General features: G+C 43.7%; 1 protein-coding gene across 1 annotated transcript in view; it reads left to right on the top strand.

Moving 5' to 3' along the window:
* Positions 1 to 21696, top strand: part of LOC310791539 (NLR family CARD domain-containing protein 3-like) — a gene marked incomplete at both ends in the record, with an annotated part of 38054 nt that extends 16358 nt beyond the window's left edge. Inside the window, 4 exons of the mRNA XM_083653212.1 lie at positions 2823 to 2830; positions 8422 to 10276; positions 15134 to 15307; positions 21519 to 21696. Coding sequence (XP_083509338.1) covers positions 2823 to 2830; positions 8422 to 10276; positions 15134 to 15307; positions 21519 to 21696 — 2215 coding nt within the window. The remainder of the gene's footprint in view (positions 1 to 2822; positions 2831 to 8421; positions 10277 to 15133; positions 15308 to 21518) is intronic.
* Between the last annotated feature and the right edge of the window lie 5688 nt (positions 21697 to 27384).

The raw sequence follows: 27384 nt of genomic DNA, 5'->3' as shown, positions 1-27384 counted from the left end.
GAATCGATCTTTTATTCCAGAATTGTTTTTTGGTGCCCGCAGTCAGGCCACTCACTGAACAGCAAGCCAGGCGCCGCCTACTGGTTTACTAGTGGTTTTATTACTTTATTAGTTAGTCTGAAGTAATAATTACACTTCAGGGTTAAAGTGGGTGCTTGGACTTGGCCCAAATTGGGCTTCAAACGGACAAATTTCCCGCGCGTCGGCCCATATCGGCCTGGCCTGCTTGGTATCTAATGCCCGGCCTGAATTATGATCCCAGTCCGCCCCTGTTTTTAACTATATCGCCCAGCCCTACTCATGATATAATATACAGTCTCTAGTGTATGATTCAACTTTTCCCATGTTCTAATCTAGTGTAAAAAAGCAAACGAACTGAAAAAAGAAAAGAAAAAAAGAAACAAAAATCGCAATAAATCGTAATATCGAAGCGCAATAATCGTAGAATCGCAATACTTAAGAATCGCAATATATATTGAATCGGCACCCAAGTATCGTGATAGTATCGAATCGGGAGATAAGTGAATCACCACAGCCCTATAAGTTATGCCTAACATCACGGCTAGTTATTATGGTTAGGAGTTACTAAGTTATGCCTAACCCAGGGGTTTTGAAAGTGTGGGAGAGTGAGCCTCCCCTGAGAGAACATATAGAGAGCTGTGCACCCCCCCTTACACCAATTATTATTACCATTATTACTATTATTGTTGTATGTTGCACTCGGGCATACAAACAAGTTCCAAAAATGTTGTAAACATCTTTATCCTATATTCTTTAAGATCTTTATCCTTTTTTTCAAATATCTTCTTTAAACATTTTAAACATCATCCACTCTGAAGGACTTTTAATAGTTTTTTTTAACACATCTTTATTCTAACTGGCAGGATACCCGTCCCGTGCAGTGTAGTCCCTCAAGCCAGACTGTCTCTTCTACATTCTGCGAATGCACCTTAGACAGTCTGTAATTCACGCCCACTGAACATGGTCAAAGGAAGTTGTGGGGGAAAAAACGCTTCAGACCAGAGGAAGTTTGAACCGATGCAGGTGATTAAAGAAATACGAGCAGATGAGGCGGGACATCCGCTCAGATTTCTCCAATCACCTGCCTTTAGGCGGGACATCCAGGATATCACCCTATCATCACTCATTACTTTCCCTGAGTTTCCTTTTCCGTTTTGACCAAGTTTTCCCAGTTCCAAGTACAGACGTTTAGTCGGAAGCATTTGAAAATTGCGAGAGCAAACCGTCTTAACACATTCACTGCCAACCGTTTTTCAATACTCTAGTTAGCTTCTGCCAAGTTTTTTTTTTGAGGATTCTGGCTCATCTTTCAAGAGCCGAGGATTCTTTTCTGTTAGGATTTTGTGAACACACAATATCTCAAAATAACTAATAGAATGTGTGCTTTCTCTGTCTAAAAGAGTTAGTTTGTAGAGTTAGTAGTTATGTAAGCATTAGCAGTTGAATACAGCATGGTTTCAGCGTCTGAAAATTTAAGCTGAGATAAACGGCTTTTTGTGAAATTCGATAGAACAGTCACTTTAACCATTCATTTTTGGCATCAGTAAGACGTCAGACATCTAAACAATAGTTTTGAACAGTAATTTCCTCCATAACAGCAGGAAACCCCCCTCTGCTTCAAACTCCTCCCTCCGTGGGCGTTCTCCTCCGCCCTCCTTGGCTCTGCAGCGGGTCTGTCACAAACGAGTTGCTGCTGCCTGGCTGCTGCCTGGCTGCCCCTCGTCGGGGCGAGTCTGGATGGGGCTCGCTCGTTTCTTGGCGTTTCGGTTGAGAGCTCTGATGAAGCTCTTGCGATTCTGGGCTTATTTATGCTGCGTGTTTCAAAGTGTGCACCCAGTCTATTCTTGGAACCCCCCACCGTTGTGCGCCACCGCTGTGCCAATCCATTTTACAGTATGAGAACGGCTTCCTCGCGCTTTCCCCTGCAGTTTTGGCTCGGATCTTTCTACTCTGGAGAGCACTGTCGCCACTCAGTGTGTCGGTAAAATAGATTATACACATTCAATACCTCCAATATTTGTATAGGAGACGTAAAAGGGTTGGATCCACGTCCCACCGTCAATTTTTTTTTTTTTTTTTTAAGACAAGATATCTCGTCAACGGCAGTCAACCGTTGGATTTTTTAAGACGAGATATCTCATCAACGGCAGTGAACGTATTAAGAGACTACGTGCAGTGCATCTGTGTACCTGTAAATGTTGCTTCTCTGCACATTAAACCTGTAATGTGTGCTGCAGGCTGGCCAGCGCGGACAGTTTCCCAGCCCCATAAATGTCATAAGATTAATCAGAAATAGCTCCCCAACAGATACAAAAACATGAGCACATGTGCTTGATGTACATACAAATAACTGCCGTGATTGGATTTGTGAAACACACATTTAAAGAAATCATGATTTCCTCCTCCCTGAAGCTTCTCCTCTGACAGCTCCTCACTCGCCTCAGGCAGCCAGACTGCAGGAGCTCCGCCCCCGGCTGATTCATGCGGCGGAGGCTGCGTAGCCATTGTGCAGCATGGCCAAGTAGCGCCAGAGATTTGATATCCTACCGTCTCTGGTTGCACATTTTCTTCTCTTAGATTTTTCCCACTCACGACCGCACCTCCTCTCAAGTTGTCTTGCGCCCCCCAGTGGAGGCGCAGTCTAAACTTTGAGAACTGCTGGCCTAACCCAATCACTAAGTCTTATGTCCTCCCTTACCATTAGCCTTTAGCCCTAATGTAAGATGAAATCTCTATCTCTAGTGTACTGACGTGAGAGTGAAACTTACTCACTTATGTGTTTGCAAGTGATCTCTGTTTAGGCAGCAGGGTAAAGATTACAGTTAATTAATTCACTGGTCTTCTTGATCTTCTGTGCTATCTGTCACGGCGTCGCTCTGAACTGGGGCATGGTTGGCTTGGTGATACCCAGCTCCATGGCGTCGGTTTCATTTGGACCACTTGGGATGTTGCTTGTTCTGGTCTTCATTCAAAGGCTGGATGCTTAGGAAATCCACAATCCCCAAATCTGATAGTGTTGCGTGTTGATCAAATATCCTATATATACTGTAATATACTGTAGTTCGAGGAGGTGCAAGTCTATCATGTCACGTGGTGTTGATTGCTACTCCCGTAGCTTCTGCTACGTTAGTTTGGTAACTAACATAGCGGACGCTACTGCTGCGTTAGTTACCAAACAGTCTTAATCATCAGTTCCACAGGTCTGTGCGTTCACACATGACCAACTGTCCTCAAGAAACATAGCTTCACAGGTCTGTGTGTCCACACACGACCAGCTGTCCTCAAGAAACAGCTTCACAGGTCTGTGTGTCCACACACGACCAGCTGTCCTCAAGAAACAGTAGCTTCACAGGTCTGTGTGTCCACACACGACCAACTGTCCTCAAGAAACATAGCTTCACAGGTCTGTGTGTCCACACACGACCAGCTGTCCTCAAGAAACAGTAGCTTCACAGGTCTGTGTGTCCACACACGACCAGCTGTCCTCAAGAAACATAGCTTCACAGGTCTGTGTGTCCACACACGACCAGCTGTCCTCAAGAAACATAGCTTCACAGGTCTGTGCGTCCACACATGACCAGCTGCCCTCAAGAAACATAGCTTCACAGGTCTGTGTGTCCACACACGACCAGCTGTCCTCAAGAAACATAGCTTCACAGGTCTGTGTATCCACACATGACCAACTGTCCTCAAGAAACATAGCTTCACAGGTCTGTGTGTCCACACACGACCAACTGTCCTCAAGAAACATAGCTTCACAGGTCTGTGCGTCCACACACGACCAGCTGTCCTCAAGAAACATAGCTTCACAGGTCTGTGTGTCCACACACGACCAACTGTCCTCAAGAAACATAGCTTCACTTCAGCTACCAGACTGCTTTTGATCCATGCAGTTCATCTGTCAGCGTCCTCAATCAGTATCATCAACATCAGCTGCTCTTCCTTTGTATCTTAGGATGATGTCATTTCATGGACAAGAGAAACCTTTGACCCAAATATGTCAGTACAGTACTTTCCATACAGCCCCCCCTAACGGTACACCTCCAGTACTACAATAATATAAGCAAAATCCTAATAAGTACTAAGAATAAGAAAGAAAGAAAGAAAGAAAGAAAGAAAGAAAGAAAGAAAGAAAGAAAGATGGATTTCTAAAAATTAAGAAAGTTATCTGACTAGTGTCATGATTGTAATTTTCTGCAGGGCGTAGCATATAAACCATTCTGGTCATTATAATGTCCCAACACAGTCTCACAAAGAATTGTGACATAGTAACGTGGGTCCACAGCCCAGACGTTCTGCACATTTGGCCGCTAGAGGTCGGGGCCGAGGCGAGGATGATGCTCCCACAACTCTCTACTGGGGCAACTCGGTGGTCACAGCCGGCTCAGTAACCAGGAAGTAGCTGTGGACTGAGGCAGAAACTGATGTTCACATTCAACAATTTTAGAGCCATTGTTGTGAAACTAGAAGGCTTTGTGCTGTGGGTCAACATTTCTATTCCATAATTATTTGTGAGCTCATGTTGAATCTCCATGCTGCACTCTTTAGATCAGTGCAGGCTTTCAGTCTCTGAAGATGGATGTAATTTTGTCTGCAGATTTTAGTATGAAGGTTTAATATGTATATTATTCTGTTCCAGCTGCTTGAGGAGAACATCATCACCTTTGTGAAGATGGAGCTGAGAAGGTTGAGTCCAGATGAGGCAGAATGCTCAGAGAGACAGAGGGAGGAGGAGGTGCTGGATGGTGTGGAGGAAGAGCTGAGGAGGAGCACAGAGGCTTTTCTGCTCTTCCTGAGGAGAATGAAGCAGGAGGAGCTGCAGAGGAGTAAGAGTCTTTAACAGCTTTAATGTCATGGAGAGAGACGGGAGGAGGTGGAGAATGGGTGATTTATGTCTGTTAGAGTTTTGCTTAGTTTTCAAGACAGGGATGCCACCTATAACTGAAAGAATTGGCAAAACAATATAGGAACTAATCATTTGGGGCACCTCATCTAATTCATTTGAATCAGGTGCACAAGCTGTAGCTGGAAGATGCTGTCAAGCCACAGTTCTCAACCGCAACAAAGAAAGAACATATAACCAAACAAGAAACAAATTATTAGAGAGAGAAGAACATTATATTTGAGTTTTGTTCATTTTGATCTCATTTGACTTGTTAAAACCTGTTACATTTTTTCTGAATGTATTTGAGTCATCATCGGTTTGGAACATGCCAAATCCATTCCAACAAGAACACAAGATAAAGAAACTGAGTTTAGCCCTGCTTCATGTTGGAACTTTACAGTTTATAGTGGCTATAGTTTAAAATGATAGAAGCCATGAGCATGTCCAAACTCTGCTGAAAATCTAAACATTTGCCAAACAAGATCTATTCATTACAAGATTTAAAGGTCAATGAGCAGAATCCCTCTGGATAATCTGGTAAAATTATTCATTTGTTAATGTGAGTGTAATATGCTGAACACAGTGGTGCACACTGGGAAACAAAACAGCACCACACCAGTTGTCTTTCACACTGAGCTGCACACAATCAGGACCTGTTTGTCCACTCAACACTGATGAGCTGAAGAGATGTCAGGGAGTGGAGATACACATTTACCAGGAAATGTTCACATTTCTCATGTTTACCAAAACATCTGCTCACTGATGTTCTTTGTTCTTTCAGAAACTCAACATCCACAACAAAAACACAAATCCAGTCTGAAGGAGAAGTTTCAGTGTTTGTTTGAGGGCATTGCTAAAGCAGGAAACCCAACACTTCTGAATCAGACCTACACAGAGCATTACCTCACAGAGGGAGGGAGTGGAGAGGTCAATGATGAACATGAGATCAGACAGATTGAAGCAGCGTCCAGGAAACTGGTGAGTACATCTCCAGTACTACAATAATATAAGCAAAATCCTAATAAGTACTAAGAATAAGAAAGAAAGATGGATTTCTAAAAATTAAGAAAGTTATCTGACTACTGTCATGATTGTAATTATCTGCAGGGCGCAGCATATAAACCATTCTGGTCATTATAATGTCCCAACTCAGTCTCACAAAGAATTGTGACATAGTAACGTGGGTCCACAGCACAGACGTTCTACTTTCACCAAAACACATTTAAAATTGTTCAAAAATAAAGTTTGTTTGACCACTAGAGGGCGGGGCCGAGGCGAGGATGAGGCGGGGATGAGGCTCCCACAACTCTCTACTGGGGCAACTCTGTGGTCACAGCCGGCTCAGTAACCAGGAAGTAGCTGTGGACTGAGGCAGAAACTGATGTTCACATTCAACTATTTTAGAGCCATTGTTGTGAAACTAGAAGGCTTTGTGCTGTGGGTCAACATTTCTATTCCATAATTATTTATGAGATCATGTTGAATCTCCATGCTGCACTCTTTAGATCAGTGCAGGCTTTCAGTCTCTGAAGATGGATGTAATTGTGTCTGCAGATTTTAGTATGAAGGTTTAATGTGTATATTATTCTGTTCCAGCTGCTTGAGGAGAACATCATCACCTTTGTGAAGATGGAGCTGAGAAGGTTCCGGAGGGTTCTGAGTCCAGATGAGGCAGAATGCTCAGAGAGCCAGAGGGTGGAGGAGGAGGTGGATGGTGTGGAGGAAGATCCGAGGAGGAGCACAGAGGCTTTTCTAAACATCACACTGCTCTTCCTGAGGAGAATGAAGCAGGAGGAGCTGGCTGAGGAGCTGCAGAGGAGTAAGAGTCTTTAACAGCTTTAATGTCATGGAGAGAGAGGGGAGGTGGTGGACAATGGGTGATTTATGTCTGTTAGAGTTTTGCTTAGTTTTCAAGACAGTGATGCCACCTATAAGTGAAAGAATTGACAAAACAATATAGGAACAAATCATTTGGGGCACCTCATCTAATTCATTTGAATCAGGTGCACAAGCTGTAGCTGGAAGATGCTGTCAAGCCACAGTTCTCAACCGCAACAAAGAAAGAGCATATAACCAAACAAGAAACAAATTATTAGAGAGAGAGAAGAACATTATATTTGAGTTTTGCTCATTTTGATCTCATTTGACTTGTTAAGACCTGTTTAATTTATTCTGAATGTATTTGAGTCATCATTGGTTTGAAACATGCCAAATCCATTCCAACAAGAACACAAGATAAAGAAACTGAGTTTAGCCCTGCTTCGTGTTGGAACTTTACAGTTTATAGTGGCTATAGTTTAAAATGATAGAAGCCATGAGCATGTCCAAACTCTGCTGAAAGTTTAAAGTCGAGATGAACCCAAAAATGACTTTTCTTTTCTTTTAGTTCAAATACCTGGGTATGCAGTGCACCTATTTAATAATGTATGCCAAAAAAATCACAAAAATCTAATTTCTTTCGTTTTTCACACTTTTTCACATCAAAAGTTAATTTTTCAAGATATCATTGATAACAGCAATCTACAGTTTGCTGACTTCACCTAGTACTATCAAATTTCTACCCCATTTCAACCAATCATATCACAACATGCAGCTGTCAATCAAATCTTCATTTCAGGATAATTTTCTCTTCCAAATGAAGTAGAAAATGGCGCCTAGTGCCTGTCATCTGGCAGAATTCCTATCCCATAAATATAACCATAACTACTAACTTGGCCAATTGTATGAAACAACAAAAAACAAAAACTATAATCTCTAAGAATGCAAAGAAATGTAACTGGCTCGTTAAAACGCGCATTCCAGGAATATCGTATTTACAGAAATAGCGTGAATGGCGCACGCTTGAGAGTGTGGTAGTCAGGGGTCGCCCCTCGGAGATCCCAGGCGGGCGGGCAGCACCCATGCAACGGATTGTCTGCTCGCTCCGCACGAAGCAGCTGGCTGCCTGGTACTCTGCGGATCCCACTCGCGTAGCACGACAACAGGCTGAATCCCACTCGATTTGGGGGTGGAACACGCCATGATTGACCAATGCCAAAGCCAGTCGACAGAATTGTCAAATCAAATCATCGACACTGTATATGGTCCGCCTCTCAATTTGTTTTCAGTCTGAAAAGGACTCGGACGCACGTGACGAACGGGTTCAGCTTGACTTTAAAATTATAGAAGCCATGAGCATGTCCAAACTGCTGAAAATCTAAACATTTGCCAAACTAGATATATTCATTACACGATTTAAAGGTCAATGAGCAGAATCCCTCTGGATAATCTGGTAAAATTATTAATTTGTTAATGTGAGTGTAATATGCTGAACATAATGAGGCACACTGGGAAACAAAACAGCACCACAGCAGTTGTCTTTCACACTGAGCTGCACACAATCAGGACCTGTTTGTCCACTCACCAGTGATGAGCTGAAGAGATGTCATGGAGTGGAGATACACATTTACCAGGAAATGTTCACATTTCTCATGTTTACCAAAACATCTGCTCACTGATGTTCTTTGTTCTTTCAGAAACTCAACATCAACATCCACAACAAAAACACAAATCCAGTCTGAAGGAGAAGTTTCAGTGTTTGTTTGAGGGCATTGCTAAAGCAGGAAACCCAACACTTCTGAATCAGATGTACACAGAGCATTACCTCACAGAGGGAGGGAGTGGAGAGGTCAATGATGAACATGAGATCAGACAGATTGAAGCAGCGTCCAGGAAACCAGTGAGACCAGAAACAACCATCAGATGTGAAGACATCTTTAATCCCTTACCTGGTAGAGACAAACCAACCAGAACATTGATGACAAAGGGAGTGGCTGGCATTGGGAAAACAGTCTTAACACAGAAGTTCACTCTGGACTGGGCTGAGGACAAAGCCAACCAGGACATACAATTCCTATTTTTGTTCACTTTCCGAGAGCTGAATCTGCTGAAAGATAAAGAGTTCAGCTTGGTGGAACTTCTTCATCGCTTCTTTCCTGAAACCAAAGAAGCAGGAATCTGCCGGTTTGACGAGTTCCAGGTTGTGTTCATCTTTGATGGTCTGGATGAGTGTCGACTTCCTCTAGACTTCCAGAACAACAAGGTTGTAACGGATGTTACAGAGTCGACCTCAGTGGATGTGCTGCTGACAAACCTCATCAAGAGGAGACTGCTTCCCCTTGCTCGCATCTGGGTAACCACACGACCTGCAGCAGCCAATCAGATCCCTGGAAAGTTTGTTGACATGGTGACAGAGGTGAGAGGCTTCACTGACCCACAGAAGGAAGAGTACTTCAAGAAGAGATTCACAGATGAGCAGCAGGCCAAAAGAATAATCAAACACATCAAGACGTCACGGACCCTTCACATCATGTGCCACATCCCAGTCTTCTGCTGGATCTCTGCTACCGTTCTGGAGGATCTGTTGAAAACCAGTGAGGGAAAAGACCTGCCCAAGACCCTGACTGAGATGTACATCCACTTCCTGCTGGTTCAGTGCAAACAGCAGAACATCAAGTATCATGGGAGAGCTGAGACAGATCCACACTGGACTACAGAGACCAGGGAGATGATTCTCTCTCTGGGAAAACTAGCTTTTGAGCAGCTGGAGAAGGGCAACCTGATCTTCTATGAAGCCGACCTGAAAGAGTGCGCCATTGATATCACAGCAGCCTCAGTGTACTCAGGAGTCTTCACACAGATCTTTAAAGAGGAGTGTGTGCTGTACCAGCAGGAGAAGGTCTTCTGTTTTGTCCATCTGAGCATTCAGGAGTTTCTCGCTGCTGTCTACATGTTCCACTGTCACACAAACGGGGATGAGGGGGTACTGGAGACATTCCTGAAAGAAGAGGAAGAAAAAGAAGAAGGAGAAGAAGAAGAAGAAGAAGAAGAAGAAGAAGATAGTGAACAATCCCTGGATGTCTTTCTGAGGAGAGCCATGGTCAAATCCCTGAACAGTAAAAATGGCCACCTGGACCTCTTGGTCCGCTTCCTTCATGGCCTCTCACTGGAGTCCAGCCAGAAACTCTTACAAGGCCTGCTGGGTCAGACAGAGAGCAGGCCTGAAAGCATCCAGAGAGCCATCAGTAACCTGAAGGAGATGAACACTGATGTTAAAAAAGGAGAAGACTACAATACATCTCCTGAAAGAAGCATCAACATCTTCCACTGTTTGATTGAGATGAATGACCAGTCAGTACACCAGGAGATCCAAAAGTTCCTGAAGTCAGAGAACAGATCAGTTAAACTCCCTGAGATTCACTGCTCAGCTCTGGCCTACATGCTGCAGATGTCAGAGGAGGTTCTGGATGTGTTCGACCTGGAGGCCTACAACACATCAACAATGGGGCGACAGAGACTGATCCCAGCTGTGAGGAACTGCAGGAAGGCTCGGTTAGTACTCCGTTAGTAACAGTGTAGAACAGTGTAGACAAGCAGTTTTCAAAGTGTGAGGCGCGACGTGGCGCGGAAAAAATATAAGAAAATCCACAGCCCCACCGGACATGTCCGTGGAGTCACAAAAGTAGCGTATGCGGTTGTCTGCAGAGAGCCTGATGACGGAATTTATGTCACGCAGACCGTGGCTTCATCCAGGGGCACAGCGCCCGCAGTCTGACTGCCTCTGTGAGGTGAGCTCAGGGTGTCAGAGGAGAAACCAGAAAGAAGGAAAATGCATTATTTTTATAAATGCGTGTTTCACCAATCCGATTGCAGCAGTTCTTTTTATGTACATCAAACACATTATATGGTCATATTTTTGTATCTGTTGGGGAGCTATTTCAGACAAATTCTACAAGATTTATGGGGCTGGGGAACCGTCTGTCCACGCTGGCCAGCCTGGCTGCAGACACAGTCCATAGAGGATGAACATGCAGAGAACTCAACATTTACTTGATACACTGCACGGGGCGGGTATCCTGCTAGTTATAATAAAGATGTTAAAGATGCTAAAAAAACGACTAAAAGTCCTTCAGAGTGGATAAAGATGTATAAAATGTTTAAAAGAGGTTATTTGAAAATAGCAGGATAAATAGGTTTTAAAATATTAAAGAATTTAGGATAAAGATTTTTACAACATCTTTGGAACTCCTTATCCCCGAGTGGAGCATAGAACAATAATAGTAGCTAATAATGGCAATAACAAATGGTGTGTGTGTGTGTGTGTGTGTGTGTGGGGAGGAGGGGGTGTTGGTCTATACTCTATAGCCGTTTTCCCACATGCGCTTTGTACCGCTAAATGACCGGAACGTGGTCTAATGCCTTCATGTGGGAAAGTTGTTGTGCCGGTATAAGCGCGACCCCGTCGTCGCGGACATTTCACCAGTTTCGAGCCAGTCAGAAGAGCGGTATGCGCGATAACGGATACAAGTGAGAAACGGGTCCAGTCATTTTCCGCGACACTGGTCCTTCAATCATGGGCGAGGTGTACACACGTTGCTTAATGTTCACTTCCAGCATGCATCATCTAATCATTTGCGCACATCAAAGCAAACTACTTCCACATTTCGCTTCGTGCATTTGCTTTCTCTACATACATACAAGCGTTGGGCAGCTTGCAAGCCTCTGCCATTCTCGCTGTGTCTGTCCTGTGTCAGGCTGCTGCGAAGTGCGGAGGACTGAAGAAGGACTGGCCTCTCTCGAGCAGAGAGGGGAGGGGGTTAATCGGCTGTGTTTATTACGCTGGCTTGACGCTACTCTTAAGTCAAACGAGTGTGATTTATTGTGTGACAAGCGAACTTATTTCACCATCAGAGTTTTGCCGACCCCCCAAATAAGCTCCCCCCTCCCCCCGCCCCCCAACATACAGGCAATTTCGCTGCTAGATTCCCACATGCGAGCGCTCAGGTGTGAAGGGAAATTCAGGGAAATGTCCGATATTGACTTACAGGTAATTTTCCGGTACGCATGTGGGAAAACGGCTTATATGTTCTCTGAGGGGAGGTGCAGTCTCCCACACTTTGAAAACCCCTGGTGTAGACTAGAGTATCCTTCATACCTGCCACCATCAGTTACAATATTTCATACCAATGATTAAGATTCAAGATTCAAAAACGTTATTGTCTGTTACAACGCAACAGACATTTTTCCTTCCACCAGGCTCAGGTGCATGTTACAAAACACATTAAAAACACACAGACGCATATAATAAAAACTGACAAAAAAACTGACAAAAGCTGTGTTAAGATGTTAAAAGTGCAGTGCCCATTTAAAAGACAATACTAGTAATAATACTAATGTATTATATAAACCATATATATACATACCTGTATAAACTATAGCCTATATATAAACTGTATAATCTTTTTTTATATATATATATAAACTGTATAAAAAAAAAATATATATATATATATATATATATGTGTGTGTGTGTGTGTGTGTGTGTGTGTGTGTGTGTGTGTGTGTGTGTGTGTGTGTGTGTGTGTGCGCAGGAACTAATCTCCCATGCAGACCCTGGCACCGTGACATGATTGCTAGCTACCTAACTACTTGTGTATGAAAGTTTCCCCCAGTCTTCTCCTGCCTTCAGCTCATGTTAGAAATATCATAATTACAGAGAGTCACATGACCGAGCTGACAAAGTGGTAAATATGACGCTGTAGGCTCAAAACTTTAAAAGTTACTAAACCCCAACCAAATCTGTGGTGAAGCCAGACTGACTCTAATGGTGTCAGGCTGTTCTACTGAGCTGTTTTACCACAACTGAACAGCCTGTAGAGCTCACACTGAAATCTCCATCATTTTTCATTATTTTCTTAAACTGTTTTTTACAGAAATGCTTTAATATGACACAATTGCCTTCATGTATTTTTTTCTGTTTGGTTTATGCTTATATTATACATTAATCACTTTTGGAAAATGTCAAATTCTATAGTATAAATTATTGTTATTATTATTAGGAGGAGGAGGAGTGCTTAATAGGTTTTGATTAGGATGCTGGTCTCAGCTCTGCTTTGATAATCTCTCATTTCACATTAAATGTGTAAACAGTCTTTCTGTCTGTGAACTCTGAGACCTCAGCTCTGAAGTTCTGGGTTCTGGGTTTTCAGGCCCGGCACACCTGTGGGTGTGCCTTAAGGTAAACCAGGCGTGGCCATGCTAAATCCTCACGTTTGCTCAATTCTTTGCGCTTAGAGCTCTGAAAAGCAGGTCTAAAACCCCGCTGCACCTGAGTGCACAATTATTCTCCGCACTGCTCCAGCAGTGCACGGGAAATCCTTGGGGCCCTATCTTGGTACAAGCGCTATCCGCTTTTTGCGCTTGAGTCCGGGTTTGCGCGCCTTACGTCTTATGCTATCGTCCGCCTCCCGCCAGTGCCAATTTGTGTGTTGGGCACGATGCCTTCCAGTTTTGCGCGGGCGTCTGGGCCAAACACAGGTGTGGGCGTGCCCCAAGCCAAACCAGGTGTGTCCCCACGATCCTTGCCTTCTGTTATTGTCAGCATGCGCACAATTCTTTGCGCACGGATGTTCCATTAAAATACAAATGCCAGAACATCAAATTCTGCTGCTAAAATTGGGTAACAGCAGATTACTCAGTGAGGCAATCAACTATTATTCACTGAAAAACGTGTATCACATGTAAAGTACCACAATCATGCTGATATCCTCTTTCTACAGTAGGCTAACCCCCCTCTCTCTCTCTCTCTCCAAAACCTTGTGTGTGCACACACACACACACACACACACACACACACACACACACACACACAGTAGAGTAGAGTTGTGTGGGCCAGTGATACAGTAACCCCCTTCCCTGCAATTGCACGCATGCAATAGCCTATTAAGATGAACCCGGCACTTGGGACAATTTTGATATGTTGAAATAGGCTAGAATAAAATTCTCACACATCCCTGCCTATTAAAGAAACAAATATTTTTACATGTGTATGTTAACTCATTGAGTGCCAAGGACGTCGATCGACGTCAAAGTAAATAGTGACGTAGAGTGCCAACGACGTCGATCGACGTCAAATGCGTTTTTTGGCGGTGGGACGTGGATCAAAGCCTCCTGCATCTCCTGTACAAATATTGTAGCTATTGAAGGTGTATAACCTATTTTACGGACTCATTAGGTGGCGACAGTGCTCTCCAGATTAGAGAAAGGTCAGGAAAACAGCAGGAAAAAGCCGTGATGAAAGAGAAACCGCTCATGCTGCAGCCAGAGCCATATAGATTGCTCTGGCTGGAGCTGACGTTGGCTGCGAACAGCAGTCAATCCGCTCCCACAACTGAGCCCCTCTGCCTCTGTCTGTCTGTCTGCATAGTTTCTCCACACGATTAGCCGCCAGAAAAGCAGCACCCGACACTGAAAAGCCAAACCATTCTCAGCAGTCCGGTTTGGCTTTTCCGTGTGCGCTGGGAGCCGGCGCACAAAAACGGAGCACTCCGAAAATAGACGCTGGGTGCGTGAGGCTGTGTGTTAGTGTGGGGAGGAGTTTGCAGCTGAGGCGGGGGGGAGGGGGGTGGGGCACGCAGGGCACCACACAACTACACCACGTCACTACATCAGAAAATATTAGCTAGAGTCAGTGAATGTGCTTGAAATGCTTCATTTCACAAAAGGCTGAATATCTCAGCTTATAATTTGAAACGCCTGAAAACGCTGAAAACAACCTATCTTCTCCGGCTCATAACTAAAGAACGGAAAATGGTAACAATAAACTTTTTTTTGCTGATGATACAATAGAGTCTCCTTGTTCTTTGTGTGTGTTCGGTGTTTACATAGTAATATCACACAATATTCTGTGGGCCTTGAGAAATCACTGAAAACACTCTGAAACTCTGGCACTGGGAGCGTCCGTTCTCCAAAAGTGGCTGGCACTCAATGAGTTAACATCATTTGGGTGATTTATGTGAAAATTATGAGGTGAAAATGATTATGATCGATAATACAAATATGTGCCGGGTTCTCCACACCCACAAGCGGTATTAAAGGGAGAGAGAGACGGGAATCTGATTGGTTTGCTTGATGTGATGCCCAGGGTCTGGGCTTTACATCAATCAAACCAATCAGTGTGGCCTGCATCATTCTTGCCTGCACAGGTGATAAGCACGCCCATTTCATGATTTTGCACAGAGCACACAGGCATTTTGCACGGCAGGGAGAATAGCAGAGGGTTTGGGCACGCCTCCAAATTGCACTAGTGCCCACCGTTAAACACTGCACAAGCACTAATCAGTGTGTTTGCGAGACCAGGGCCCCTGGTCTCAGCTGTGAAGTTCAACTTCTTCTTTATTCTTTATTCAGATTGAGGTTCTGCGAGTTGAATGAGGTTCACTGTGAAGTCGTGGCCTCAGCTCTGAAGTCCAACTCCCATCTGACAGAACTGGACCTGAGTGACAGCAACCTGCATGATTCAAAAAAAGTGAAGCTGCTCTGTACTGGACTGGAGAGTCCACACTGCAGACTGGAGACTCTGAGGTCAGACATCATATTTAATAATGTGCTGATATGAATATTATTTGAATTTTGTAATGTGTGGACGTCTGTATAGAATCGATCAATCTGAAATCAGACATGATCTGGTTTTAGGGGCTTAGATCTCAAATTCTACTCATGTTGTTGGCCTTAATCATTTTACTCTGGAGAGGAGAGAGAGGGAGAGTCATATAGGCCCTAATTCACCTGATTACTATTATGCAACTTCTTTGATTCTGTTATATAATACTTGCTTTCTTGCCTTTGAAGGACGGCTTTACTGGTAATCAACCCACTTTGTATCATATATAATCTCAGTAATATAAGCACATGGGCAGCCTTTATCTTCTCTCTCTGTTTACTTCACGGAGAAAAATGCTCCTGCTCCTGTCTGCAGAAACTCTGCCCCCGTCAGCTGCAAGTCATTAATGCTCCTTAAGGCTCTCAATGCATTCTCTGTGGATGTGAGCATACTTAAAAATAAAATAAACAATAACAGCCGCTCTCAAACAGATTCCACGTCTCCAGCAGAACTTCCGCAGCTCCGTTGTGACGCGTTGTGATGTAAAACGCGTCACAACGGAGCGCTTTGCCAGAGGAGGAAATGGGAGATCTCCGTGAGGAAAACACAGAGAGAGGTAAACACTGCCCATGTCCTTATATTACCAAGATTATTAATGATACAAAGTGGGTTGATTACCAGTAAAGCCATCCTTTAAAGTATTGTATCTATTTGTGTTCTTTCTTTTTGTTGCGTCAAACTCTTCCAACAGGCTGGCAAGTTTGACACAAAACAACAACACACCAAACCTCCATCCAAAAACACATAACAGTACAGTAGATCAGGCTGCCATCAAAGCCCTGTGAAGCTGATATTAGTCATAATGAGTTTATGAAGTCTGTCTTCAGTCAAATGTGAAGAAAGAGAAAGTGGATTATATCACACAGCATCAGACTCCAATGCTTCATGTATCACAAACATCCACCACTGCAAATTTAGCATGCTATGGCATGGTATTGTTTCAGTGGTGTTGATGTGACTGGAGCTACCAGAGCTACACACACACACACACACACACACACACACACACACACACACACACACACACACACAGAGTGAGAACTAACTTGAACAATGAATCTAACATTAATAATAGCTACTGTAGCAGGGACAAGGTACAGTGTCCCTGCTACAGTAGCTACTTTGAATGCTAGATTCAGTTATAGCCACTTATGGCCTGACTGAGCAGTGAGCGCTGAACTGCAGGTATTCATGGTGAAAATCCTGAAAGCATTTAGTTATGTTATCTTAAGCTGATGAATCTCAGTTAGCTGGCAAGCTAGTAGGTCTAGATCAATTTTAGGCAGTGTAGCCACTATAAGTTAGTTGACAAATGGTCTCAGTTAGCTAAAGCTGACAATTCAATCAAACTAAAAAAAGAAGCTGTCCAGCTAAATGCTTTCCTGATAGAACACAACCACAATCACTTACCCAGTTTCTGAAGTGGATCTCCACCGGCCATACCCGCAGCAGACACTAATTGGGCTTGGGAATCAATCCCAGAATGCAATCCAAATCAATCCCAGAATCCAATGCAATGCAAGATTGCACATTGCATCTTGCATCTCAGTGATGGCATCATTGATGATGTCATCAGTGATGTCATCCTTCCTGGCTGAGGCTATATAAATTCAGTGATGATGTCATCAGTGATGATGTCATCCGTGATGCTGTCATCAATGATGTCATAGAGCAGGCAAGGCCGCAATGCGCAGTGGTGATCAAAAAAGGAACGTTATTCACTGTTCACTGCCATTCATATTTTTTTCAGCGCTGGTACAGGAAGTGACGTTTCACTTTGTCTCTCTATAAGAGCAAGTGAGCCAGCACAGCAGGTGAGCTGCAGGGTGGACATGCCGCCTAGGATGTTCAGCTGTAATAATTTGAATTGTTATCATAGCATGATCAGATCTCGGTCACCAATCATACATGTTGCTACCTTGGAAACAAGAGAAAAAGAAATGAGAAAACAATCAATATGACTACCTTCCTCTAGGCTACCTTCCTCTAGGCCAGTGGTTCTCAAAGTGGGGTCCGAAAAAACTATTTTCACTCTAATTCCATCCATAAGTATCACAATGAGAGAATACATGACTATTTTGGTCATGGGTTTCATACACTTTCTGTAATAAAACATCCAAAAGCAAATATCTTATCAGATGGGGGACCCTGAGACAAAATCTTATCAAATGGGGGTCCGTGGTCTAATTTGTGTCAGTTTAGGGGTCCTTGATGTGAAAAAGTTTGAGAGCCACCACTCTACACCATGTGTATCTGTTTAAGTCAGGATTCTGTATAGCCTCCAAATGTCCACTAGATCTAGAGATGCCTTCATTCCTTGAATTTCACAGAGAGCCTGGGGATGGTTATTGTAGGAATGAGTACCTGCACGCTCTTTGTTTATATTTAAAACTGTATTGAAATTTCCAACTATGATATTTTGGTTATTCTCTTGAGAAGAGATAATACTGTGGATTTCCTCTAAAACAGTGGTTCCCAACCTACGGTACGTGTACCGTAGGTGGTACTTGCGCCCCCTGCTGGTGGTACTTGGAAGGCTCTGTATTTTTTTTTTTTTTTTTTTTTTTTTTTTTTTTTTGTGCAAAATCCATGGTGGTCACTAGTAGTAGTTTTCAAACATGTGAAAGTGAAATAATAATAATAATTATTAATATTATTGGCAGTGTTTCTCAAGGTAGGTGGTACTTGCGCCTCCCCCTGCTGGTGGTACTTGATCCCTGGAATCCCAATATTTAAATTATGAAATAAACCCAACTTTAAAATCAATTGTAAAACATGTTTATCTATCAAAATAATACTACGAATGAAAATAAACTTGTGATCATTGAAATTGAGGTTTATTTTGTTGTCTTGAGATTTAGAAACAAATATTTGTTTCTGACGGACACTATACCTGTTGCGCATGCACAATTACCTGCCCGCCCCGCATGGTTACACAAGTGGTGAACAAAGACAAGGAGGGATGCTAAAGTGGATCAAAACGGGAGGGAATCGTAAAAGAGCTGTAGTAGAGGAGAGCAGCAACGATGAAGCACAAGGAGGTGAAGACAGCAGTCAACCCATCACAAGTGCAGCTGCTGCAGGTTGCACATAGGCTGCAGGTTGGAATAAATTTGCCTCCTGCGTGAACTGTGCATAGCTGAATAGACTGTATTTTAACGTCGGTCATATGGTGGTACTTGGAGAGCCAACTACTTTCTCAGGTGGTACTTGGTGTAAAAAGGTTGGGAACCACTGCTCTAAAAGATTGGATTATCTTCATTTGGACCATATATTGATTATATTGATGTGTAAGTTATCTTTTGTAACATCTAGCCTAGATATCCCTCTTCCATTCTCATCAGTTTGGACAGCGTGGACTGTGTGTTGCAGTTCCTTCGTTTTTTCTGACCCCCCCCCCATTTTCTCCCCAGTTTTAATTGGCCAATTTCCCCCTGCTGCCCCAGTCGGTGCTCCAACCTCTGCCAATCTGGGGAGAGCTGTAGACTAGCACCATGCTTCCTCTGACACATGCGCAGTTGCCAGGCGATTATTTTCACCTGACAGCGGGGAACTACACCGGCAGGACGTAGCATGTGGGAGGATCACGCTATTGCCACCAGTTTCCTTCCGCCCCGAACAGGCGCCCCAACCGACCAGAGGAGGCGCTAGAGCAGTGACCAGGACACACCCATAATCCGGCTTCCCACCTGCAAACACAGCCAATCGTGCCTGTATGGACGCCCGACCAAGCCGGAGGTAGCATGGGGTCGTGAACCTGCGACCCTTGTGTTGTTGCAGTTCCTTCTTAAACAAAATCATAACCCCCCTACTATTTCTAAGGCCATGACTAATATATATATATCCCCAGCCCATTCGGATTTCCATTTTAACTCACTTCCTAGATTTGATAAAACCCTGAAATATTTGATTTGCTCTAATCTGTTGCTTCCGTATAGACAATTGACCTATCGCTAAGCCCCACCCCCCGTCCTCACTCGGACAAACACAAGGCAGACTGACTAGAATAAATGGCAGCCGTCACTGTCAAAGTTATATCCCAAGACGCTCTTCACAACTTTTTGAGGCCTGATATTGCAACCCATTCTCACTCCGAGCGCGTAGCATATTGACGCTTTGTCCCGTCCCTTGTGCGTCGCTTGTTACTAACATGGTACCCTTGAGCGACCCATGAAACGACTTGGGCTTTCCGACTAAACTCAATGTAAACCCATGGAAGTCATCTTTGACGCTTATGGCAACTGCTCCCCCATTAGCCTAACTGCTCCCCCATTAGTCAACTGCTCCCCCATTAGGGTCTGGGGTGAGTAGCTAACCTCTCCCAGACCCTAACCCTAAACCTAACCTCTCCCACCCCCCACACCTAAACCTAACCTCCCCCAGACCCTAACCCTAAACCTAACCTCTCCCACCCCCCATGCCTAAACCTAACCTCCCCCAGACCCTAAACCTCTCCCACCCCCCACGCCTAAACCTAACCTCCCCCCAGACCCTAATGGGGGAGCAGTTGACTAATGGGGGAGCAGTTAGGCTAATGGGGGAGCAGTTGCCATAAGCATCAAAGATGACTTTCATGGGTTTACATTGAGTTTAGTCGGAAAGCCCAAGTCGTTTAATGGGTCGCTCAAGGGTACCATGTTAGTAACAAGCGACGCACAAAGGATGGGACAAAGCGTCAATATGCTACACGCTCGGAGTGAGAACGTGTTGGATATTGTCTAGAAGCCATCATAAAGTACTTCACTATGCCATGGAGGGCGATGTACAACATTTAAAGCTATCGCTAAAAAGAAATGAGATAAGTGCATGGAAACGGCTTTAGCGAATCAAACCATACATGCACTTTTAACGAAGGAAGACAGCGAGATAACCAGTGGGGATAACAGGCGACTGACATCCAGAATTTACATTTTATTCACTTGAGTAACCTCTCCGTGGATTATATATATGCCGAATTGAAGAGTGGCGCCTGGCAATCTGTTTTATGTAGGCCTACCTCTGTATAATCAACAAACGTTAAATTAATATAGTAGGCCTACCTCTGTATAATCAACAAACGTTAAATTAATATAGTGTTGATGTTTTTCATAGCGAGACAACAGCACGCACGCATGGGTGTAGCAGATCAGGAGAGGCATAGCCTACAGCAGACCACTTTTTCCATCATGTTTTCTCTAATGACTACCTCACATTTATTTGGGGAACGAGATTAATTCCCTCGTTTTAGGGTTTGACTGGTGTCTGGCGATGTTTTAATCACATCAATCAATGCGCCTCCTCTTCAACCAACTCCGGCATTACGTGCATAACGTAATGACTGGAAACTCGCATAATTCAGCATTTTCTTTTGCCGACTTTTTGAATACCATGATGATATAATGATACTTTTGGATCACGCAAGGCAAATGAGGGAGAGGACTCATCTCGCTGTCACCACGATGCAGATTTAACGTCCAAAACAGCAGCATCATTGTGGATGTGAGTGGATCTACGTTTACTAGTTTAATATTATCCATTGCCTGGCCTCCCAGGATACCTCGTAATGGTCAATTTAGCCTCATGCACATCGTTTGACCATTTTTTCAACTTATAAATGTATAAAACCAGAGGAAACTCGCGTTTTCTAGTGCTTCTCTATAGAACTCCAAGCTGAGAATGTCCGAGTGTATTGTAGAGCTGCACGCCCTGTGATTGGCTCGTCTGCGTTCGCGGCGGGACTTAGCGATAGGTCCATTGGAGGGTTCAGGTTAAGTTAGGGTCCAGTTAGGGTTAAGTTCCCCATCCAATTCAAATTCTGCTTGTATTACAACTTTTCCAGATAAACTGCCATCTGAAAATTGTGTCCCCAAAAAAGTGGATTCTGGACCATAACTACATATTTATTTATTTATTTTAAACTACTTGGCATTTAGATGTATTCATCTGGTCTGTTACAGGAAGTTTTCAAGGAAAATGGGCCAATCCTGAAACAGAGGAGTGACAGTCTGTCTGGTTTCAGATGGAAAGACTATATAAGGCTGACATGATGCTGATCCACACTGACAACATGCTGAAGTCCATTGGGTTATAAGACACTGGATTGGTTAAAGATTTAAAGGAGTATTGTATTTTATTGCTTTATTCTTTATTCAGATTAAGTGGTTGCAGCTTGTTGGAGACTGACTGTGAAGTTCTGACCTCAGCTCTGAAGTCCATCTCCTCCCATCTGAGAGAGCTGGACTTGAGTTACAATGACCTGCAAGATTCAGGATGGAACCTTCTCTCTGTTGGACTGGACAGTCCAGAATGCAGACTGGAGACTCTCAGGTAAAGGCAGTTCACAGTTTTTCTCAGTTGATTCAACACATTTCCCAAACTGAGGTCCATTCTCTCAAAACAGGATTCCTGAATCTGCAAAGGTTGTCCTGAAGGTTTTACTTGATGATTTGACTTGTATTGATACAGCTTCACGCCAGTGAAGCTAGTTGAAAATAGAGCAGCTAGATGTTAAACAGTGGGAAGGTGACAACATCATCTACCCAGTTTTAACATCTGTCCTCTGGTTACTAGTTATAATTCATATTAAAATGTCACTGAACACATTTAAAGCAGACTAGTTTTGGTCCTGAATTACACTGTGGAGATAGTTCCCTGTGAGCTGAGACTGTGGAAAGCCTTCCTGAGCTACTGAGGCTGCAGATTTACTATCCATTTGTTTTTAAAGTGTTTCCTAATTTATATCCACTTTTTTCTTATTTCATGGCTCGTTGTGCAGCATAACAAATCATGTGCCATTTTGGAGGATTTATTGATCCAATCACCTTATAGCACCATGTGTGGAAATCAAACCAGTTTTCCTGTCAGTGTTAGTGTGGACCTGCTTTAGACCAGGGCCTCAACAGTACAGTCTGTCAGTAGAAATCATACAATGATGACATTACATATAAGTGTCAGTAAGCCTCATCAACACAGTCTGTCAGTAGGAAAATGCAATAATGACACAATATAACAATAGCATGTCTTCTTGTGCTTCAGGCTGAGTGTCTGTCAGCTGTCAGAGAGAAGCTGTGAAGCTCTGGCCTCAGTTCTCAGCTCCCAGTCATCTAGTCTGAAAGAGCTGGACCTGACTAACAACGACTTCCAAGATTCAGGAGTGAAGCTTCTCTCTGCTGGACTGAGGAGTCCACACTGTAGACTGGAGAGTCTCAGGTCAGGATCACCATTACTGTTTAACAGACCATTTAAAGTCTACTCTACATTCATATGAAAATACCTGAACTCTCATTTTCCTGCTGATGTAATTTTTGAAACCAAAATGCAGCTATAATTTCTCTCCTGCAGAGAAAACATTTCATTCTTTCTCTCCACACTGCATCTGTTGGTGAAACCTGAAGCAAAGGACTTGTCAGATTCTGTTAAACTGAGTGCAGAACTGAATGAAAACACAAATATTGGAGATAGTTTTTTGTAATAATGTGACCTGCTCTGATGAAATTTGTCTTGACTGTTTCCAAACTGTTTTGAGAAAAACGGCCTCAAAGTTTGACAAAGTAAGCTAGTTATGCTTGTCACCCTAACTTTATGAGCTGCATTTGAATTTCACAATAATCGCTACAGAGAATGAAAACCAATGGTTTATTTTACTAAAATCTTCTGAAACCCCAAAACAGCCAAAATCAGCATTTTCTTATAAAATCAAGTTTCTACACAAACAGCGGGCCTGTGCTACATGTGACTGATTTTGTCCGAGCATGTCACATATAATAAGGGATTTCAGAGCAGTTTATTAACACTTTCAGTGCCACGGCCCTTGGGCAAAAGGTTGCTTGCTGTGCCACATAGGCCGCAATGCATTTTAAAACAGTCATATAATTTCTTTAATAATTACTATGTAAACACTGAACACGCACAAATAACGATGAGACTCTCTTCTATCACCTGCAAAAAAAAGTTTATTGATCCCATTTTCCGTTCTTTAGTTATGAGCCGGAGAAGATAGCTTGATTGAACGAAAAACAGAGCTTTTTTTCTACGAGCTGAGATAATGAGCCTTTTGTGAAATTAAACATTTCAAGCACATCACTGACTCTGAAGCTAATTTTCTGATGTAGTCACACCTCAAAAATAATTTCCTTCAATAAAACAGTGAAGGCAAGGGAATTTTGTTTGGAAGAATAATATTTTTAGCTGAAACCAGCAGCGCTGGCGCCTGCATGCGCTGCTGGTTGCAGCTTCTTGCTGATCTTTTGCTGCTGGTGGGCATCGGATATTCTGGCTTGCGTTTGCCAACCCTGTCCTGCTGTCTGGGTCTGTGTTGTGTACTTGGCTCTGCGTGCCCACCTCCCCCCCTCCTCCTCCCCCCCCCCCCCCGTTGTGGGAGGAGTGTCTCTCTGCTCTGCTGTTCTCTCTGCCTGTGCTCAGCACTGAAAAAGTCCGCTAGATCCTGCTTTTTTACAGCCGCGTGTACCAGCTCCCATGCTTCGAGTTGAGAATAATAACAAATCCACGGCTGATCATGTGTTGCAGCGGACACGGAGGCTGTTGCAGCGGACACCGAGGTACTCAATTGTGATAGCAGATTGGCTGCTGCAGGGGCACAGCTAAACGTTGCTTCAATGAAGCCGCTGCATACGGACGGATGCGATGCGATTTCCTTCCCCCCAATGACTTCTTCTGTGTGTTTCACTCCACGTTCTCTCATCTGGAGAGCGCTGTCGCCACCTAAGGGTTCTGTAAAATAGGTTAGACACATTCAATACCTCTGAATATTGTAAGAGGCGATGTAAGAGGCATAGATCGACACCCCCCCGTCAAAAAAAAAAAATCGAGTTATTGACGCCATTTGGCGTCGCTGGCACTCTACGGTAAATTTCTAATGACGCCATATGGCGTCGCTGGCACTGAATGTGTTAATGGGAATATCCAACATGTAGCTGGTTTTAAGAGCTTCCACTGAGAGCTATGATCTCTTTTTTAGAGGGTTAGGTTTAGGCTCAAAATAAACAATTACAAACTATTAGTGTTGAGTGAAGAAGCTGAATATGTTATTACAAAAATGTTCATATCAGGCGATGTTGAGTTTCATAACTATGCAAAATCACTATTTCTGTAGGTTTCAGTGGTTAATGTTGCTACTGAATAAAAGTTGAAAGAGTCCAATTTAATGTCAAACACATCTTTACTGCCACAATACTCCCCTTAGTTGTAACATTGAGGTTATCCAACACCTGACTGCCTTGAAGACAAGAATATAAAGTAGTGAGCAGGACCAGATGCAGCTGGAGCAGTTTGTAGAGTTTGAATGAGGAGAAAACCTCCTGAAAACTCACATTGAACACGTTGGTGAACACATTCAACAACAGATCCTCCTGGAAGACAATACAGCAGCAACTGGTTGGCAGTTACATTGCATTTCTTTTCGTGGTTCACACTCAAATTAATATTTACAGTGGCAGTGAGCTTCAGTTGGTGCTCTCGGCTGAAGGCCATTCAGCTGCCAGCTGGCTGCCATGCAAAGAGCTGAACTTTGTTGCACCATAAGCAATCGTGCTTTAGAGCAGTGCTTCTCAACTGGTGGGTCGGGACCCAAAGGTGGGTCACGGGGCCGTTTTGAGTAGGTCGCAGATGTGTGCACGAGAAAAACGTTTGTCTACTTATTGAGAATGCTGGCATTGGCGGCCAACATTACTATCTTTCAGATGCTAGCTGGCCCATTTTAAAACGAGAGTGAAGATACTAGTACCATATGAAACTAGAAGACCTAATGCATCCATTGGTACCAACATGCCATGCTAGCTTGTTGTGAAGACGGCTAAATTACCCTACAATTTAGGCTAAATTCTGTAAATGACTAAGGGAAAATGTTGGTCATGAGGCTAGACCAGTTGAGAGCCACTGCTTTAGTGTGTGTGTGTGTGTGTGTGTGTGTGTGTGTGTGTGTGTGTGTGTGTGTGTGTGTGTGTGTGTGTGTGTGTGTGTGTGTGTGTGTGTCTGTGTGTGTGTGTGTGCAGGTTGTCAGGCTGTCAGCTCACAGAGGAAGGCTGTGCTTCTCTGGCCTCAGCTCTGAGCTCCAACCCCTCTCATCTGAGACAGCTGGACTTGAGCTACAATAATCCAGGTGCCTCAGTGAAGCTGCTCTCTGTTGGACTGGAGGATCCACAATGGAGACTGGACTCTCTCAGGTACGGAGAGCAAATGTCTGCTAGAAGGCTGTGCCAACTTGTGAAAAACTGATGTTTGGTCAGGACCCCTTTTTAACGCACTGGATACCCCTCTTTCCTCATTCTTCAAAACCACAACAGCGTAGCAACAACTTGTGTTGCGGTTATGTTTAGGCACCTAAAGCAACTTGGTTAAGGTTAGACAAAGGGTTTGGGTTAGGCATGCTTAAATAATATTAAATGTGACTTACGGTTTAAATGTAGACTTACTTTGAACATGCTGGGAATCGAACCCCGGTCTCCAGCATTGAAGAGGAGGGTATATACTCTGCCTGCTCCTCTCTCTCCTCACCTGTTCATGCCCATTTTCTCTGTCCGGAGAATAATATTCATGTATAGAGTCGTTTCCATGTTGCCAGACACTATGACAGTTTGAGTCTCCCAGCAGCAAAACAAGCATTTTTAGTGAACTAGGGGTGTTAATGATTAACCGATAGTCCGTTAACTGCCGTTAGGAAACGTAACCGATTAAAATTAATTAACTGTTTTGACTGACAACATTGTTACTTTGTGTCATCAATTCAGTCTTCATAGCTCACAGTGTGTTAATTATACCAGTCCAGCAGAGGGCGTACCTCGCCCAGCTAGCGCAACAGAAGGAGTGGTCACGTGAGAAGGTCGTCACACATGCATGAGGAAGTAGGAAGTGAATTGAGCAAACAACATGAAACAAAACAGATGCTAAAATTAGCCGCAAGCTCGCGCTAGCAACAGCATAGAATGATTACACTCTAAAAGTAAATCTGTAAATACTGCGACGCCGTTCTCAAAATTCAACTCCAGGGGCAATTTATGATTCCCCGACGAGCATCGCTCAACGTCACGTTACGTTCCATTATCGCTGGATGCTGATTGTGGACGCTGTCACTCATAAAAGTTATAGCTAAATATTAATACTAGGCGATTGGAGCAGGCATCGTGCATGCAGACTAGAGACAATAACACAGAAGCCTTGCTTTATGGTGGAAAAGAAGCGTGGTGGACGGCGAGGGATTTCATGAAGTTTATTGAACCAGGCGATCACGTCCCCCTTTGTTGAAATGACTATTAAGGACAGGCGGCTGTTCAAAGGAGGTGAGCCTTATTGTTTTTAGGCTAATTATAGTTTTATTATTATTTGCGTTTGTGATTCATGTCATGAATGTCACATAAATGATATGCAGCTATTGTGTGACTGTGAGGTTAAATAGAACTTGAACTGAGAGAAAGACGAGACGTGATATTTTTACGGGGGGGTGGGGGGTTGGGGGAGAGAAACAACGTTAACAATTAACCGATTAACTGATTGTTAACACGTTCACTGCCATTGACGAGATATCTCGGCTTACAGAATCCAACGGTTCACTGCCAATGACGAGATATCTCGGCTTAAAAAAAAAAAAAAAAATTGACGTTGGGACGTGGATCAACGCTCCCCACGTCTCCTATAAAAATTCAGCGAACGTGTACAACCCATTCCACGGACCCACTAAGTGGCGACCGTGCTCTCCACACTAGAAAAGGCAGAGCCAAAACTGTAGGGGAACGCGCGAGGAAACCATTCTCTACTGTAAAATGGATTGGCGAAAACGCTTTCACTTTCGCGCATTATCGCGCTGGGAGCTGGCGGTGGGGGATTCCAAAAATAGACTGGGTGGAAAACACACTTTGAAACACGCAGCATAAAGCCTAGAATCGCACAAAGCTTCATCAAAGCTCTCAAACCCAAGAAACGAGTGAGCCCTATCCACACTCGCTGCCAGGGAGGGAGGCTGCTCAAACTCGCAGCAGCAGCAGCAGAACACTCGCTTGTGACAACG

This window comes from Poromitra crassiceps (genome assembly GCF_964638095.1).
Source record: "Poromitra crassiceps genome assembly, chromosome: 16".
NCBI lineage: Eukaryota > Metazoa > Chordata > Actinopteri > Beryciformes > Melamphaidae > Poromitra > Poromitra crassiceps.
The sequence above is the reverse complement of the archived record's forward strand: the minus strand, read 5'-3'. Positions and strand labels throughout refer to the sequence as shown.